Raw genomic sequence first — 19,386 nt, forward strand, 5'->3', positions numbered from 1 at the left:
GGAAGTGATATTGATCTTAGTTTTAACTGCTTGTATAACAGAACCATTGCAGTAAAAGGGATATTGTATCTACTGAGCACTGCTACATGTTAGCTACAGGGAATTTCCAGAATATTTGTACATTTCCACATATCTCAACTGGAAAGCGCCAGACATGAACAAGTTCTAGGCCATATATATATTCACATTCCTATTCTTTCCCCATGCCCCTTTAACAACTTAAAGCTGTAGAAACTTTTCTAGTGGGGTGCCATATTGCTATCAAGTCTTTTTTTTTTTTCCTCCTTTTATCCTCTAGATTGTTAATCCACCCAAGGACTTGAAGAAACCACGTGGAAAGAAATGCTTCTTTGTGAAGTTTTTTGGAACAGAAGATCAGTGAGTGGTATTCATCAAGTATTCATGTTGTCCTTGTCTTTGGGCATTTCCCTGAGTCTGAACTGCCAAAAAAATATTCTGAGGATCCTTAGTTCAGGCTTCTTATAGTACATAAAAATGGCACATCATCTGGCTTCATGCCTAAATAAAATGTGCTGTTCTCATCTTCCAGAAATTGTCCTGGGGCCAAAAGCAGTGTCAGTCAGGTAAGAACTAGGCTTCATGATCAGAAGTAAGAACTTCTGCTTAAGATAGTTTCTCACATCTTTCTTTACCAACTCCATTGGCACTTCCTTTTTTTTTTTTTAATATTTATTTTTTGGTTTTAGGTGGATACTATATTTTTTTAATATCTTTATTAATTTATTTTTATGTGGTACTGAGGATTGAACCCACTGCCTCACACATGCAAGCCAAGCACTCTACCACTGAGCTACAGCCCCAGTCCCAGACACTATATTTTATTTTTATGTGGTACTGAGGATCAAACCCAGTGCCTTATGCATGCTAGGCAAGCACTCTACCACTGAGCCACAACCCCAGCCCCTGCAGTTTCTTTTATAAGAGCCATGTTTGCTTCTCTTTTAGTGGGCATATATCATTAAAATTTATTCATGAAGTCTATAGTAAAAGCTAAAATTTCAGTTATCTTAATAAATGTACTTGTTTAATTTTTTTTCTCTTTTGCAGTAGTAATACTCTGACATTGTAATAGTAAAGCTCAAGTAAAGGGATCCAGGACCATTAATTGTAGATTCTTTGACTTAAGGTCATATAAGAAGTCACAATGAAGGGAACAATGTGTATTAACTTGAATTTCCAGCAATTTTTTTTAGTTTTGTCAACACTACATCAAGTTGATTATCTGTATCTAGCTAGCTTGCTTTTTTTTTTTTTTTTTTTCTTTTTTTAAGTAGTTGTATTTCTATTTGATTCTTATAGGAAAATGTAACTTTGGGTTTGAAAAAAAAAGGTCTGACTTTTCTGATAAATCTGACACTGATGGTTAAAATATTTATTCCTAGAAAGCAATATATAATATTACATATGAAAATCCCTTATGAACAGTATGCTTTCCTCATTCAGGAGTTTATACATCAGTTTATGCTCTTCCGGGTTTTACATTTGCCTAGTTTGTTGACCTTCATGATACTGATAAACTCCGCCCCCAGTTCTCTGTCACAAACCAATTTACCAGCCTTCTGGTGGCAGTATTTCCAGGAGTTACTAGCCTTGAGCTGTGAGAGGAGAACCTGTGAAAGAGGGAACATTCTAATTCCCTAAAGAAGAGTGTCCTGGTGAGATTGACACTGAAGGAACTCCAAGGAAAGTGCATGTTGTGGTCCCTGCCTTTCAGATGCTTGGTTGTGACAAGTCTTAAATAGTTCAGATAAAATTATGTGCAGATTTAGTGATGCAGGTAATTATGAAAGGCTTCTGGAAGAGGGAGAGGTGAAAACAGTGAGGTCCAGGAAAACTGATGGAAGAAACAAGCCACAAATCCAGTTCTGTAGTATGAATAGTGTTTGGGTGGGCAGAAACAACAAGGGTAGTTCAGGCAGTGGAGATACTGCTAAGCTGACTGGTCTGAGAAGGAAGAAGCTCCCTGCCTAGGGTAACTGGAGCTTGGAAGTAATTGAGGCAATATACTTGGCTAAATCTGGTTGACTCAATGAAGAATTACACGTTTCTGAAACAAAATGGGAACTCAGCCAGATTATAGAGGGCCTTCAAGCCATGATTTGATAATTTTTTTATTGTTGAAATGCTAGATGAATAAACTACAATCCCTATGTAAGAAATGAGACCTAGGAAATTGAAATTGAGTGAACTTGAGTGCTCAACCAAGCACACAGGTGCAGCCAATAACAAAGGATGTGCACACTGAACATAAACAACCTGCTACTAATGACAGTGATATGAATTCTAAGTTCATGACTAGGGCTCTTTGGAGAGTTCTTAAGCAAATGGACATAGGCAACTGCTAGGTGTAATAACCTTAACCTTTTAAACTCCCTTGAGGACAGAACTCACTAAGATGGCTGGCTTCACTTGCCAAGCCACATAGCCAAAACAATTGCCCATGATCATGTAAAGAACCATTTTCATGTAAATACAAAGGAGAAAAATCACTTTATTATAGCATTGCTAGTTCCACTATGAGACCACAACCAAATATTAAGCATCAAATGTATGAGAGTCAACCTTGGACAGTTTGATGGGTGATGGTCACCCATCAAAGAAGAGATACCTCAGAATTTAAAAAGTTTCATCAGTGGCAGTGGATCGCACAACAGAGAGAGTGTTAGTTTAGTTTGCAGGTCCTTAGAAGTTACCAGAAACAAACCAATTCAAAAATACCATGGACAAATAGTAGGTACCTTGCAAACTACCTCAGAGTTCCCATAGCAATCTTCACTTCTGATCTTTATTGCTGCCCTTTTAGGAAATGGATGGATTTGTCTTGGTTCTTCTCCCCACCCTGCCTGATGAGGAAACTGAGAGGCCAGGGGGTTGCCGGTTTTAGTGATAAGATGTCCAGGATTCCAGCCTGAGGTGCTTTGTACATCAAGCCACATCTAAGGTGGGATAGGCCTGGCCGAGTGTGAGGTATCTGAGTCAATAGTACAAGTAACTCTTCTAGAAACAGATATCTGAGTTAATGCTGAGAAGCCTAACAGTTGGAACCATGCAGGCATTCCTTTTCACCTGGAACCAACTAGCCTACTTTCCCTACATCTAGCACCATGTAACAGTTGGAGAGTTGAGGCAAGTGGACAGTGAGGGCCACTGTTCTAGATTGAGACAGCAGTGTCCCCATGCCAGGACACAAATGCTCTTCTAGAGGGTGTCAGTTAACTGCTGCTGTCCCAGCAGCAGCAGGAGCAGTTCCTGGCCTACTGGGGACTTCATGGATAAGCATGTGTCATATGATGGAATTTTAGAAACTGGCCCAAAAAGAAATTGCCAGTCATTTATGAATGTAGGCAGTATAGCCTAAAATTCTCATCCAGCATTTGGGAATGTTTTCAGGGTTCTGAAACAAGGTCTTATCTATATAAGTCTTTGTTAATGTCTTTAAGATTATATTTGCTTGAAGTTAACTGAGGAATTCCTCATTTTCTGATGCCTGTATTTCTGGATAGTTTAGATTTGGACCTATAACACCACAGTAATCCCCAGTCTTTTAATTATTTAAAAAAAAAAAAGACATAAAAGAAATTGCTTATTGAGTACTACTCACAAATCCATATGAAGAAGGGAACCCATATTCTTCTGACCCTGTCCTTGTAATTTCCTTTGGATTTTGTGCCCCATGTTCATTTTCTTTTTCTCACTGTGTCCATGTCATCCCCCCACACCCCTCCACCCAGCTTCAAGATTTCAGTACAGGTCATTGTGTCAAGATGAAGGTTAAGTCACATGTGAGAATCTTTGAGATTGGTCATAGACTGACATCTCTAATACAACATCTATGTACATAATTTTCATTTAAGGGAAGAGCAGATCAGAGTGTTTGAAAATGCTAATTTTTATATTCGTTTGTAAGTTCTGAATGTGAAGGAACTTTTTAGGACACCAGGGTAAGTTGGCTGCTCTGGGATGCATTATGTGCAATTACATCAGCTAGGCAGGAGCTCCCCTCCAAAGCAAGTCTCCAAATCATGGGGAACATCTGGAGTTGGAATAGCCCAAGTTCTACACGGGATCCTTTAGTACAAATTTGATGGGTTTTGTTTGTTTTGTAGTGCTGGGGGATTAAACCAGGGTCTCATGTATGCTAGACAAACACTCTAGCACTGAATTACATCTCCATCCCCTGACTTGTTTTTTATATATAGTACAGATTTACGGTTCCAAAAAAAAAAAAAAAAGTTAAGCAGTAAACAAGAAGGCAGATCCAATCATCCCCATCCCTCAGCTGCCCAGATAGATAGCGTTTCCTGTGTCATGTCCCTCCAGAGAGATTGGTGAAGCATTGAGAAGTTGTGTGTATTCATTTTTTTCATCTTCACATGAGTGGATGCAAGCTACACATATTGCTTTTCTTGCCTTTTCCCTTTAGATAGTTTAAGGGGCCTTCCTTTTCCTTCTCTGTAATGGCCTCTCAATTACTAGTTACTTTTTTTTTAGTTGCTTACTACCACAAGCAAAGTATAATTACTGCCTTCTACATAAAAGCAAATCCTCACACTTTAGACAACCTGGTAAGCTTGTTCTTTCTGATTTCCCAGCCCACAGCAAATTAGACTGAAAAGGTAAAGCTCCGTCCAGGCATTGGGAGGAGCATATGATGAAAATCACAAGTTTCAGCTTATTACAAGGAAAGAAACTGAATAGTCGTTTAAGTCTGGAAGTGTAGCTCGGTGGTAGAGCACGATAAGCATGAACCAAGCCCTTGGTTCCATGCCCAACACAGGGAGAAGGGGGGTGAGGAATCATTTAAAAACCAACAACAAAACAAATGCTAAAGCCTTACCAAGTGAGCCTTCCAGCACCTTTTAACCCATTGATAGGGGACCACCCCGCCACATGCCTGGAAGGCATCAATGATTATTTATTGATTGCCTCTGAATGAGAGGGGTGCTCTGCTGAAGTTGTAGCTGGAAAGCACATCCACTTTAAAAAGAGGGAGGTTTTGTGGTATAGTCTTTAGAGAAAAAGTCTACCAAAGTGATTTAAGCTGGGTTCACTTAAGAGGTAATCCTAGGAGCAGATGAGCTGGTGTTTGACTTTCTGATGCACCAGGATGCCTTTCCAACAATAGGTCAATTTCCTAAGTTTATTAATGTTTCTTGCCTTTATCTTTTTTTTTTTTTATTTATTGGTTGTTCAAAACATTATAAAGCTCTTGACATATCATATTTCATACATTAGATTCAAGATGGTTATGAACTCCCAATTTTACCCCAAATACAGAATCACATAGGTTACACATCCACATTTTTACATAATGCCCTATTAGTGATTGTTGTACTTGCCTTTATCCTTTTAAAGTCTTTTTTGTAAGTCTTATTTGGACTGTTTAGAAAATTATTTTATAATTTCAAAGATGGTTGTAGAGAGGAAAATTTCATTGTAGTATCTCAAATTCCTATCTTGAGGGTAAATGGAATTTTGAGTGTACTGTTGCTTCTGGCAGAAATCAGTAATCCATTTAAAATGCTTCAACAGAAAAAATGGGGGCGGTGTTGATTTATTGGTGCTTCCTCCATAGATGTCCTTGCCTTTGCATTTTCTCTGATTCAGAGATTGATGCGAAGCTGGGTAGGAGGTGGTGATGGCAGTAGCAGGAAGGAGTAGGTGGGATTAAAGCTCTTGGAGCCTGTTGTCCCAGCTCCACAAAAACCACCTTGTTGGTCTTTTCCTGGAAACTTGTTCAGGTCTCATCTACCCTGCAGCTCCTAGGAGGGTGATGTGGGTCCTGAATGCCATGGCTCTTAAACTTCATCCTGATACCACACAGTTAATATAGCAGCCTAACTGACTTTGCATCTGATTGCTCCAGCCTGTCCTTACAGTCAACTATAAATGCAGGGAGAGGCAGGGGAGTCAGTTCAAAAAATAAGGGGTAAGATCTCCTTTCTTGTCTTCTCCCTGGGATTGGACTCATTGACTTTCTTGTGCAAATTGCAGACTTTAAGCTGAGTTAGTCCCTGGGAAGCATCTGTTTTATGACTGTGACCAGACCTCTGTGTCCCTGTGAATTGTTTGGATTAGCTATAGAGGAATTGTCTCACTCTCATTTGGTGACTTGCATTTGCAGGCTGGCAGCCCAGGGCTGTCATGTTGTTCTGACCCACCATCATGGCTTTTACACAATACCCAAAGTACAAGTGGCTGTTGTGGGTTGTAGCATTATTTCTGTATACAGAAGTTTGCACTTTCAATATTAGTGCATATCCTCTAGCCTTCTCTAAGGAAAGAACGTTTAAGTAGTGAGATAGCCCAGTTTCTACATCCTTAGCCTGACCCATTTTTTTCTGAAGGTTACACTATGACACTGGTGAGTATTGCAAGATAAAACATATGTTAATTAAGTGATATATTGCCAAGCCTATAATATTCTCTTTTATATTTGAATTTTCTAAGCCAAATGTCATTCAGGGAAACCACAGAAAGCCAGTTGTTGCAAACTCGCACAGGTTAGTGTGGTAGGCCAGGTATTCCAGAATTGATGACTGGCTATTTTTTTCAGTTTGAATGTTACATGTTGATGGTAGAAATTAAAAATTAGATATCAAAGGAGTGCATTCTACCTTAACTTTCAAGAACAATCTCATTAGTAAAGGCCTCCTTTTGTAACTGCTGCCCTCATCCCAAACCATATGTTTTGTGTGGTTTAGTAGCCATGGATACCTTTATTTATGATCAAATATAGGCTCAGCAACTGCAAATATCTGTAAGAGCCACCAACTTTAGAAGGTGCTGGATTTCTTTATCTCTGACCACATCCCTGACTCTTGGTTGATGGGCAGAACATAAATCTGGCTCAAGTTTTAGACAGGCAGCAAGTGTTTTCTTACACACTGACACTGCCGTGGTTTATGATGCTTCCAGGGACTCTGATCACCAGGGATGCATGTGTGGCTTTTGTGCTGTACAGTGAGACCATCTCCAGCTTTGTCTTGTTCTGAGCAAGTGGCTGGGTATGTGTGGTTGAATGTTGAAGCTAGTAAATGAGAATAGAAACAATAGTGTATAACATACAATTTCATGTGAGGTATGTTCTGATTTGTTATAGTGGCTGCTGTGGTGGTTTTCTTTACTTATTTCAAGAAAATATACTATAGCCTCAAAAGTTTGGGATGGTTGAGTACATGTTTTTTAAAAGTGTCAAGCCTTTTTGAAATTCCAGTTAAACCAATGGATGTTTGCATTCTGCTCTAGTGAGATCTTTGGTAGTTTTCAACATTCACAGTATGGATCACATACCCTTTCTCTGTTTTCCGCTAGTGCCTGGATCAAAGTGGAACAGCTAAAGCCATATCATGCTCATAAAGAGGAAATGATAAAGATCAACAAGGGTAAACGATTCCAGCAAGCTGTGGATGCTGTTGAAGAGTTCCTCAGGAGAGCCAAAGGGAAAGACCAGGTGAGAGAGATTCCAATTTTCCCTTTTACACTAGGCCTGTTATTTCGCATAGTTACTAGAAGATTAAATGTCACCCAGTCCCACAACTCTATTAAGAGATGCCTGGAGAGGGCAATACTTCAGTTTTAAGGTATTAGCCTTTGGCTCATCAGCTTGCAACTCCGTGCCTGTGGCTCACCTTCCAGAATAGCTTGTTGTTGGGGACGTTTTGTGGACCAAGAGGAATAGCTTAGCTTTCAAGTGCAGCACAGAGCATAGGGGCATAGCCTCTGGATATGTACCCTAAGTTTAAACCCCACCTCCTAGCTTTGGCACTGTGGACAAGTGACTCAGTTCTTTTTTTTTTTTTTTTTTTTTTTTTAATCTACTTCCCCCAATGTAAGTGGGGGTGACCAAGGAACCTGTGTCATAGGGTGGCTGTGAGGATGATTCACAGAAGTGCCTGTAGCAGTGCGCGGCACATGTTGGTGGCAGCAGCAGCTGTTGTGTGGCTATCATTATTATTATTAAACTTTCAGACATCATCCCACACCTCTGCTGATGACAAGAGTCGGCGTAATTCCAGTGAGGAGAGGAGTAGGCCAAACTCAGGTGACGAGAAGCGCAAACTTAGCCTGTCTGAAGGGAAGGTGAAGAAGAACGTGGGAGAAGGAAAGAAGAGGGTGTCTTCAGGCTCTGCAGAGAGAGGCTCCAAACCCCCTCTGAAAAGAGCCCAAGAGCAAAGTCCCCGGAAACGGGGTCGGCCCCCAAAGGATGAGAAGGTTTGTCTTACCACCGTAGCTTCTGGATTTAGTGACCTCCTTGTGTGTAAGGTAGAGCTGGACCATGCAGCGTGCTTCTGCTCACCAGTGGTGTGGAGTCCTGTCCTGAGTGCTGCCTTGAAGAAGCCCACAGCCCAGATGAGAGATGGATGAACAGGCCTGAGTCCACCTGAGCCAGTGTACACAGGCTGGCTGGGAAGGGCTAGTGACAAAGGGAGAAGATGCCCCAGAGGTGATGGCGTGGATGTCTTGGTACAGTGGAGGACAGTTAGGCAAGCAGAGATGGGGGCAAGTGTTCAGTAGATTGTGGAGGGCCTGTGGTCTTCTTAAGCAGTGGGCCCCGTGCAGCTAAGTGAAAGTGGCAGTGTGCGCCACGCATTACAGGTTCGAAGCCAGGTACACATTCATGAGGGGCAATAGTAAGTCTTGAAAAAGAGTATGCTCAAAGTTCAATGGAGGAAGCCTCCCTACAATTTGGCAACCAGTTGTATAAAGGATGAATGTGAAAAGGGAGAAGAAGGTAATTGTCAGCTTCGCTTCTGAGAAAATAGTGATAAGATCCTTATACACAGAGGAGTCGGGAGATGGAGCTGGCCCTCCAGGAAAGAAAAGAGGGCAGTTCCATGTGGGATTGGGGTTTTTAATTTGTTTATTGCTATGCTAGGTATTAAACCCAGGACCTCACACAGGCTAGGCAAGTGCTGTACCACTGAGCCACACCTCAGCCCCTAGTTCTGTTCTGAATGTGATGAATTTGAGGCACAGCCTAGATAGGACTAGACATGTAGGCTTGGGAGGCAGCCCTGGAGGAAGGATGATTGACTTCATGAGACTGGATGAGCTCGCCTTGGGAAAGTGAGAAAGAAAGGCATAGGCTGCTCTGCAGAGAGAAGATATGGTCTGTGATGGTAGCATCTGAGGCACCAGCAGGGTAAAATCAGTGGGAATGTTGTGTCTTTCTCATTCTTGCTGACAAAACATAGGTCCAGTCTCTGAAGCCCAGGGAGAATATCTAGATGAAGGGTTCTCTCACACAGGAGAACTGTCAGCAGCGGGATAGAAGAAACAGCACCCAAATGACCAGCAGGAACAGTGAGTGACCAGACCACTAGACATCAGAGCGTGGTTGGCAGATTCAAACACCAGTAAGGCCAGGCAGGCAGCGAGAGCAAGAGAAGCTGCCTGATTGGAAGAAGAAATGTTCGAACATGCAGGGACAGCAAGTTGGGAGACTGAGGCAGAAGGATCCCAATTCCAGGCCAGAGTCAGCAACTTAGCAAAACCCTAAGCAACATTAGGGAGACCCTGTTTCAAAATAAAAAGTAAAAGGGGCTGGGAATATAGGTCTGTGGTAGAGCTCTTGTCTAGCACGTGTGAAGCACTGTATTTGATCCTGAGCACCATATAAAAATAAACGTATTTAAAACAAAAAACAGCACTTTTTGGGTCCAAAGGAGCATCTCTGTGGCTGCCACTGTGTATGTAGTCTCTGTTTAGAGACAGTCTGTCTCACTATCAAATGGCCTAAAACAATAGGAAAGCCCTTTCCCCAATGACCATGAGCCAGGAGGTGGAGAAAACTGCTAACTGCAGTATGCAGGACACTTCACAGGGAGTGTGATCTAATCACAGTAGGTGTCATGTGGCTTTTGAGTTGTCTTCCCAGGGATCTAGAAGGAATCTGGGCTGTCAGGTTTTATCCTGTTTTTCACATTCCATATTGTTCTAAAGCAAGTATCTCATCAACTCCTATGTCACCATGGAGAGAATTAGCTTCTTTTTGTATAAGGGTATGTATAGCGAGAGATTAGGACTAATGCCCTGAGATTGAATTGTGGCCCTGTGACTTCCTACAGCTGCATGACCTTGGCCAGTTCCTTTGCCTCAGTTTCCTCATTTGATCATTATTGTGAGAATTCAGTGAGTCAGTGGCCAAGCCCTAAGCAGTATATGGCTTACTGGGCATCTGACCATGGCTTTGCGTTGGTATTTCAAAGGTGGGAGATGGTTGTGTGCTGAGAGCTTGGTGGTGGCTTTAGTGCAGCCAGAGGCTCCTGCCCAGGCCGCCTTCTAAAGGCTTTCCCCAGGCCCCCAGTACAAAGGCATTTCTCTCAGGGCTGAGTTGGTCATCTGGAGGGTAAAAACATTTGGTCATGTTTCAGTCCAGGGGCTCTCCCTGCTGTTGACCCTTTTCAGTGTCCTTTCTGCATAGCCTTTGTGCTTGGCCTAGCCTGTGGTGCAAGGATGTGTTCTGACGACGGGGTGAGTGTGGGGAGAGGCACAGATCAGACAGCAGTCTCAGCTCAGCATCTTCAGATGCACAGGGGAGCTGTGCCAGGGCACTGGTATTTTGATGCATTCTTCCAACCTGATCTATTCTATAGCCTCAAAAGAGTGTGTGTGTTTTGCCATAGTGGTTGTCATTTGACTGGCAAGCTCCTCTCAGAAATAAAGCAGAGCACAGGCTAATAGCTGGGCAGAAACACAGGTGAGTCATTCCAGGCATCATCTCCTGCCCCATAGGTAATAATTCAAAAGGTTGACCTGGATCCGGGAGGTTACATGCCGGCAGGCCAGGCTGGGTGTGGGCAGTGTCTAGACTTCTGTTGGTGAGTGTGCTGGGCAATGTGCTCCCATGCTCTTGCTAGGGTCCTTCTTTCCTAGTCCCAAGCTGAGAGCAACAGCTCTGGCCACCAACCAGCACAACAGAAGTAGTATGGCCAAGCCTGTGGCTCTCCTAATATTTCAAACTCATGCAAAGACCAACAATTTGGGAATTGTACTTCATGCTGGACCCAGAGCTATGTTCATCTTGCTCCCATACCATCTTCCCTAGGGCTGCACGGTCCTTAGCCATGTGTGACCATTTGAAGGGTTCTCTCAAAGGAGAACTGTCAGCATGTAAATTATACAGAGTATGATTTAAAATTCAGTTTCTTGGTTACTCCTCAGTTGTGCTAGGCTGGTATCAGGTACGCCATATGACACATGATTAGAGGCTTCTGTGTCAAAAAGCACAGATATCCAGCATGGCCTTCGTTGCAGAAAATTCTTCTGGCCAGCACTGCCCTGGGTCTTTTATTTCTCCTCAAAGCCTCATTATTCACCAAATGTGTATTGAGCAGCTCCCCCACGAGCCAGCCGTCTGGAAGGAAAGCAGTATGACACAGATGAGGCCCCTCACTTCTTCAATAAGTATTGAATCTCAACTATGTGCCAGACATGGTTTCTGGCATAGGGTAGAGAATGAACAAAACTGGCAAACTTCTTGCTTTTCTAGAATATACTTTTAATAGCACAAGCCCTACAGCCAATTTCCTGAGTTTAAATTTGATCTACTGCACTAATGGCTAGCCCAGTGACCTTAGTCAAGGCTATTTAAACTCTCCACATCTCCATTTTCTCTTCCATAAAATGAAGGTGATAGCAGTTCTCTGTCATGCGGTGACAGGGATTATGTGAGACCGTGCAAATAGCACATAGGAAGCCCTATGGAAGCATGCTGTTATTAGGGTCAGAATCGACATTCCAGTGAGGGAAATACAGGTAGGTCAGGTAAGGCCTTTCTGATCAGGGACATTTCAGCAGAGACGTAGCCTGTGAACCAAGCAGACATCTGTTGGAAAATATTCCCAGTAGTGCAAAGGCACTGAGGCAGGTGCATACTTGATACGTTTGGGGAAGGGGTATAGCCAGTGGAGTGCTGGTGGGTGAGCAACTGATGAGGGAGAGAAAAGAATTGGGACTCAAGGTTAGAGATTATCCTGTGGTTGGTATTACAAACCATATAGAACCCTCCCTATAGGTTGCCATAAGAAAGTGTAGGCTGTGCTGTGTGAGGTGGGAAGCTGGTATTCAGCAGAGAAGTGCCGTGGACTGACTCAATTTTTAAAAAGATTGTCCGGCTGCTGTGCAGTATTAGTGGAGACTCAGAATGGAAGCAGGGAAATTTGTCTTGTAACCAGTCAAGTAACTGGTGGTGATGGCCAGAGTTTGGGAGTTATCAGTGAAGATGGTGAGGGGCCGGTTAGATAGCCAGCTATAAAGCAGCAGTCATTGCTGCTGGGTTAAAGAGGGAAGAACCAAGAAGGACTGCCAGAGGCCTTGACTTGGTAGATCAGTGGAAAAAGAATTGTGGGCCGGGGAGCTGGAAAGTTCCTGGGGCACATCCAGATTCACATTGGCATCCAGATGGACACGTCAGGAGAGCCACAGGGGTGGAAAGGGAGGAGGTACGAGGTAACACCTGAGCAGGAGGGAGAGGCTGAATGGGCTGTAAAGCTGAAACAGTGACCTTTTGCCCAGGAGGAATGGGCACCAGGCAGTGTAGAAGAGGAGTAGCTCCAGGGTGACTACCCTGGGTGTGTTCTAGTTTCACCATGTCACAGCTATAAAGTTTGGACAGTCTGCCTCACCTGCAGCTTTTTTTTTTTTTTTAAAGATATGGTGGGTTCCTTCTGAAGTCACTACTGTTTCTTAATGGTCATTTAATATTCATTATGGCTATAAGGAACTTTTCCTATGACGTTGCCGACAACACTGCAGGCCATATCAGGCTTTCTGATTACCTCCTTCCTTGTGAAATGTAGGCACAAGAACACATTTTATCATTTTCAGGAGTGGAGAAGAAAGGCTCACTTTGTGTCTACCAGAAAAGCATGCTGTGTTTCTCCAGAGGAACAGTCTTCAGAATCTTGCCTGGGGATGGGCTTAAACTTAAACTTAGACCGTGGTGCTTGCCAGGGCTTAGCTCAGGGCTGAATGTGACCAAAAGGAAGCAAAGTGTCCTGATGCTCTGTCTTTCCTCTATAGGACCTCACCATCCCTGAGTCTAGTACCGTGAAGGGAATGATGGCTGGACCGATGGCCGCGTTTAAATGGCAGCCGACTGCAAGTGAGGTAAAGAGCTCTCCTGTGTCCCATTGCCACGTCAGCAGGTTTCCTGGCACTACTGAGATTCTCTTTCCTTTCCCCGCCCCACTTTTTTAAATTGTTGTTGTTGTCTTTATTTAATGGCAAAACAGTAGAGAAGTCCATTAGGTAAAAAGTAAAACCCTGACCTTTGGTGTGTGCATTACATTTGAAGTAACTGATTCTGAGCATTGGTCTGCTCCCTTCGCCACCAAAGGGGGATCATTCTGCTCGTTTTTTTTTTTTTTTTTTTTTTTACTTAATATTTTATAAACATCCTCTCATTGTCCATAAATACAACTCTTGATGTTTAGTAGCCTGTGATTGTATGACTGGCATTGCTCCACCTGTTGCTGGGACTCTTGTGAGCAGCTGTGGAGGTCTGTAGTTGTAGCTACTCTGTTCCTCTGTCAGAATCTACACATGGGAAGATGAGCCCTCAAGGGTCTGGCCTCACACAGGAAGGCCAAACTCCCAAACTGGAAGAGTCTTAGGAATCACTGAGGCCTAGCCTACTGGGTTGTCTGAGTGCCTCATGAATATTGAACACTGAAATACTAGTGTGCTTATTTAATATTTTCCCACAGTGTTACTGGAATAATTTGTATACCAACCTGGCAAAAACGGATGTCCTTCTCCACTTGAAGCTAGTTTTCCCCTGGGTAGGACAGTAGTCTTTTCTTTATAACAGGCTTAGGTCAAAAGTGGGAAGAATTTCTAGATGTCTGTGAAAGGGACTAGATCAGAGGCACTGCAGCTGAATAGAGTCCAGGTTCAGGTAGGAGGAAGTACCCTTTGGTGGAAGGTAGCTTGCTTAAAATTGATTGTCTTCTGGTTTCAGCCTGTCAAAGATGCAGATCCTCATTTCCATCATTTCCTGCTGAGCCAGACAGAGAAGGTGAGTGGCCATGTGAGGTGCCCAGCCCTTTGGGGGCCATCCTCCTGGGGAATACACTCAACTGGGACCTCTTGACCAGTGTGAAATTTAGGCTCTGGCCTAACCCAGAGCAACTGGCAAAAAATCACAGTGCAGGTCCATGAGGAAGTCATGTGATGCTGAGATTAAAAATAAACCAGAATAGGACTGGGCTGGGGCTCAGTGGTAGAGCACTTGCCCAGCAAATGTGAGGGCCCTGGGTTTGATCCTCAGCACCACATAAATAAATAAAATAAGGGTATTGTGTCCACCTACAACTAAAAAAAATAAAAATAAAAAAAAATATTTTAAAGAGTAAAAAATAAACCATAATAAAACTTTTCAAACTTGGCCAGCTGTATGGTATAGATATTCAGAGTCACCTTTAGAGATCAGGGAGAAGCCAAGTATTGCAAGCTGTCCAACTCCGTGCAGTTGCCTGGGAGACAGTCCTCTGGTCTTTCCTACATTCTGCAAAGCCATGGATTAGGCTGGTCCTTGCTAGGATGATAGTGTATAGATTCTTAGTTGGACAGATATGAATTCCAAGCACAGTCACACTGACCAGCTTAGTAAGTCTGGGAACAAGACTACACAATCTCTGATTCTCAGTTTACTAACAAGATACAGAACCTGGTAGAGTTGCACAGAGGATTGAACAAGGTAACGTGTGTTAACTGTCTAGCATCTCATTTGGAGCTCAGTAAAATTATATAACAAACAAGCAGGGTGGTGGTGCACATTTGTAATCCCAGCTACTTAGTAGGCTAAGGCCAGAGGATTGCAAGTTCCAGGCCAGGCTTGGCAATTCAACAAGACCCTATTCCTAAAAAATAAAAAGGACTGGGGATGTAGCTCAGTGGTAGAATGCCCTGAGGTCAATCCCCAGTGTTGAAAAAAAATTATATAGCAAATAGTATTCGATGTTAACTCTCCACTTTAGGCCTGACTTTTCAGGGAAATTGTGATTAAGACCTAGTAACCATTCTACTTAACAAATGATCTTTCTCCTCCTTGTTAGCCAGCTGTCTGTTACCAGGCAATCACAAAGAAGTTGAAAATATGTGAAGAGGTATGTAGGTTCCATGCATGTTTTGATTTTCACATGAGGCCTTGCTGTGGGCTGGCTGATTGGATGATTTGTGCTTCCTGTCCCTAGGAAACCGGTTCCACCTCCATCCAGGCAGCAGACAGCACAGCCGTGAATGGCAGCATCACACCCACAGACAAAAAGTAAGAGCTTTGATAAGAAGGCCTCCTAGGTTCTGCTGGGGAGTGGGAGGTGACTCCTCAGGGACCCTTAACAATACTCTGTCCCAGCCATTACTGGGATCAAATGGAAAGAGGGAATATTATAATACTTATTGACAATGATTTGTCTGGGAGCAGTTTGACCTGTGGGAGACAGAAGTGGTCGTTTAAAATCCATACTGTCTCCTTTGGGCATAAGCTTAATGGTTGGTTTCTGTAACTCTCTTTTGAGTCTTGAAGCAGGAGATTCTCAGACTTGGCTGTGCCTCATCATCACTAGAAGTTGGCTTATAAAGCACCAGCTGCTGGCATCTACTCCTGCCCAGGGCTTCTCAGTCATTGGGTCTGGGGTGGAACCTTGAGAATACATATTTTTAACAATTAGCAGATACACTGCTATTGCTGTTGCCAGTCAGGTGGACCTTCTTTGGAAACCACTGCTTAGCAGACCCTTGACGAAAGCCCCAAGATTGGCCTCTGGGGTGGGGCAGGCGGTGGGAAAGGGATTAAGATATTTGAAATAAAGCAGGTTGTTCTGCCTTCCCTAGCTCTCCATGGTGTTGCCTGTGGTCATTGCTCTATACCTGCTTGCTGCTCTTAAACAAGACCATCCCCAACCTGAGCTTACCCCTGGACTTGCCTTTGCTCCTCCTCTATAAGCCAGTTGTGTCTCCTGCACAAAATAACAAGTCTGAATTTCCAATTTGTTCCTTCCACCCCGTTCTTTCCCGGACTAAAAACAGCATATCTTTTACTTTATGATTTTTTTGTGATGCTGAAATCACTAATTTTCCAAGTTATATTTAGCAGTGAACTTCCCATTGTGGAATAAGGAGATAGTGTTGTTGTGTGCTAGCAAAAGGGGGGATAACTGTCATCCATTCATTAGTGACAATGAGGTAAGTTGTAAAAACTGCCAGGACAGGGCTGGGGACTCTCGTTCAAGACCTTGGTTGCCCCTTTAGTCAGTCTTTTTCCAATATGTAGCATTTGAAGCCAACTACAAAGAAAACCAGTTGTGTTGCCATTCAGTCCACATCAACACCTCAGGGAGGCTTGCCAAGTATGATAGTCCATACCCATAAACCCAGCACTTGGGAAAATGAGGCAGGGTTACAGGTTCAAAGCTACTTAGTCTTGGCAATTTAATCAGACCTTGTCTCAAAAGGAGTGGGGGCCAGGGCCTGGAGATATAGTTCAGTAGAGCACTTCTCTGCCTGCACATGATCCTGAATTCAATTCATAATACTGTGGGGGGCAGAGGAAATTCTAGAAGCTTTGTCTATAGGTCTATGGGTTTCCTGCACCATGAAGAAAAGGAAAAAGAACTAACCTGAATTGATCTAGAATCAAGGAATGCTGTACTACCCAGAAAACGTAGATGGCAAAAGATACCATTGTGCTTTTAAATCTTGGCATGAAACTTAACAGGTAAGGGGCCTTGTTTTAGTGAAGAAAGTAGTGGGTTCCATCTTCAACATTGATTCAAATGAAGTGAGCTGGGACAGGGAGGTGCAAGCAGTGAGTATTCCAGGGAAATTGGGGACCTCTGAGTGGGAAAGCTAGTTTGCATGGGTGACTGCAGCTATGATTCCAGAAAACCAAAAATATTAAAACATTATCCAACTAACTCTGGGTCAAAGTAGAGAACTGCAGAGGATGTCTAGAGCTAAGAGGAAACCCAAATAAGAATGGGAAAGAGTCAGAAATAAAGAGGCATTGACCCAGGGCCAGTGGCACATGCTTGTAATCCCAGTGACTCAGGAGGTTGAAGCAGGAGGATTACGAGTTTGAGCCTGTCCCATGCAAGAAGAGATGAAGTTCAAGAATCAGAAAAGACATTTGGGAAAGATGAAAGTCATCTGCAAAAGCATGTAGAAATAGCAATAGTAGCAACTAGTACCCAAGCTGTGCTAGTTTGCAGGAAAGAGCAGGTGAGGAAATGGAGCTAGGCAGACTGTGGCTGCTGCCATTTGCTTCAGTCACAGAGCATCATGATGGGCTGCAGGGATGTAGGGGAGAAGTAGGCAAGGGAAGAATTTGTACAGTAGGAAAGATGGGTTCTAAAGCTTTGCTTTGAAATAGAGGGACAGGGCTCACCTCTGCTGACAACAGAAAGGATAGGTAAGACTAAAAGCCAGAGCCTGGGAGAACTAAAGTCAGAAAGGGGAGATGTGGACTGATCCTGCTTCCTGTGACTGAAGAAGTTGCCTGGCTCTGGATGTATTGCCTCTGTGACTTGTCCTGGATCCTGATGTACTCTGAAGTGGCATTGGAAAGCCTAGGACTCAAGGTGGCTGGGCAGGAAGTTGTTTGAAGGCTGAAGATAGGTAACTGCTTCCCCACTGTGATGTGGTTATAAGCTCAGAGCCTCTGTCAAAGCAGCAGGGGAGCCCAGTTGGAGGCCTTGCCCTAAGCTGTCCAAGCCATACTTCTTTTATTGCAGCCCAGGGTTTAGAAATGCCTGCAGGCATTTAGGGACACTTTTAGACTCAGTAGACCAGCAGTCAGTGTAACGAACACAGCACACCTGTCAACCTGCTGGTAGTGTTTCTAGCAGCCTGAAGTCCCATTCCCAACATTGTGCTTGCAGGAAGGACACATCCTCGCCCTATTCCTTCCACTCCCCAGAACTGATCAGTCCTTGTCTCTTTCAGGATAGGATTTTTGGGCCTTGGCCTCATGGGAAGTGGCATCGTCTCCAACTTACTAAAAATGGGTCACACGGTGACTGTCTGGAACCGGACTGCAGAGAAAGTAAGCATCAAGGGTGGGGCTTTGGGGCCTTGGAGTATGGGGTAACTCTAAAGATAGATATCTTTCCTGTCGTCTTTACTCAGCATTCCGTGTGGAGTAAAGTAGGAGAAGCCACACTTAGTCCAGCAGGTGGAATGTAGATAGGTAAACTTAGAATGTTATTATCAAAGCTAAATGTTTAAAAATACCCATGGATATAAAACAAAGGGTAATTTCCCCTACTCCCTTCTGTTACCTGGGATGACTCCTGTTAGGTTTTTATAGACATTATTTCATGCATATGCAGGTACTATGTGTATGTATTACATTTGTGGTTGGTGAGTACTGTATTGTGTCATTCGTGTAGAGCAGGTAGGTAGATCTCCTTTGCTCTTTATAGTGGCTACTCCATGTTCTGCTGTGTGGACCTCTTGAGCAGTGCTATGCAGCAGAGCATTCTACAGTGGCAGAGAGATAGCTGTGTCTGCTATCCAGTGTAGGAGCCACTGACCACAGTCGGCTATAGAACACTTGAAATGTGTCTAGTACAACAGCACAATTGAATTTTTAATTTTATGTAATTTGAATTTAAATACCCTTGTGTAACTAAGGCTGCTGTATTGAACCATATTAAATATAGAGGTTTAGAACTTAAATTGATGGCCTCTTGCTTCAGGGGACCCACACATGCTCAGAAATGAAATTCTAAATCTGTGAATTTGTACCTTTTGTAATGGAGAGAGGCCATGGCTCCTATCAAGTTCTCATTCAAGAAAAGGTAAAGAACTGTATTCTGAGTATCAGGAAACTAAAGCCCTGTATTTCTTAGAGTGAAGAAAAACTCAAATAAGAACTTGTAATCCTCCCTCTTGAGGCACATGGTATAGTTGGCATGTATTTGTGACATGCCTACGTGTGCACAACAAGACACTGTCAGCCCCATGAGCATTAAGTGGCAGTGAGGGCTGAGGTGGGGTGTGACTACTCAAGGAGATAGTGGAGCTGACTGATGGCTCTGAATTAACAAAAACTTCCTAGGGGTTGGGGGTGAAGCTCAGTGAGAGAGCAGTGCAAGGCAGTGGGTTTGATTCCTAGCACTTAAAAAAAAAAAAAAAAGTTCTAGGCAAGTTAAAAATTAACTTCACAGAATAAAGCACTTTTCAAAAACAGCAGAGTTGTGGGTTGGTGAGGGTGGCTGGGGAAATGGGCACCAAAAGCCATTCTCAGGTAGCAGCTCTGCAGGTGCTGGGCTTGGATAGTCACTGTGGGGACCTGAACCCAGGGCCTTGTAAATGCTAGGAAAGTACTTTTAACAATGAGCCATACTCCCAGCCTTA

At 43.3% G+C, this 19,386-nt stretch overlaps 1 protein-coding gene across 5 annotated transcripts in view; it reads left to right on the top strand.

Moving 5' to 3' along the window:
• The window catches only part of Glyr1 (glyoxylate reductase 1 homolog), a 31,113-nt gene that overhangs the window by 1,866 nt on the left and 9,861 nt on the right, over nt 1-19,386 (top strand). For 2 of the 5 annotated variants that reach the window (XM_076841001.1, XM_076841002.1), the window contains exons 3-10: nt 299-378; nt 7,336-7,474; nt 7,993-8,235; nt 13,048-13,134; nt 13,988-14,044; nt 15,084-15,134; nt 15,222-15,295; nt 17,971-18,070. In XM_076841001.1, the coding sequence (XP_076697116.1) occupies nt 299-378; nt 7,336-7,474; nt 7,993-8,235; nt 13,048-13,134; nt 13,988-14,044; nt 15,084-15,134; nt 15,222-15,295; nt 17,971-18,070 (831 nt within the window). The remainder of the gene's footprint in view (nt 1-298; nt 379-7,335; nt 7,475-7,992; nt 8,236-13,047; nt 13,135-13,987; nt 14,045-15,083; nt 15,135-15,221; nt 15,296-17,970; nt 18,071-19,386) is intronic. The other 3 variants (XM_076841004.1, XM_076841005.1, XM_076841003.1) reach the window with 2 other exon arrangements.

This window comes from Callospermophilus lateralis, chromosome 19, assembly GCF_048772815.1.
Source record: "Callospermophilus lateralis isolate mCalLat2 chromosome 19, mCalLat2.hap1, whole genome shotgun sequence".
NCBI classification, from domain to species: Eukaryota; Metazoa; Chordata; class Mammalia; order Rodentia; family Sciuridae; genus Callospermophilus; species Callospermophilus lateralis.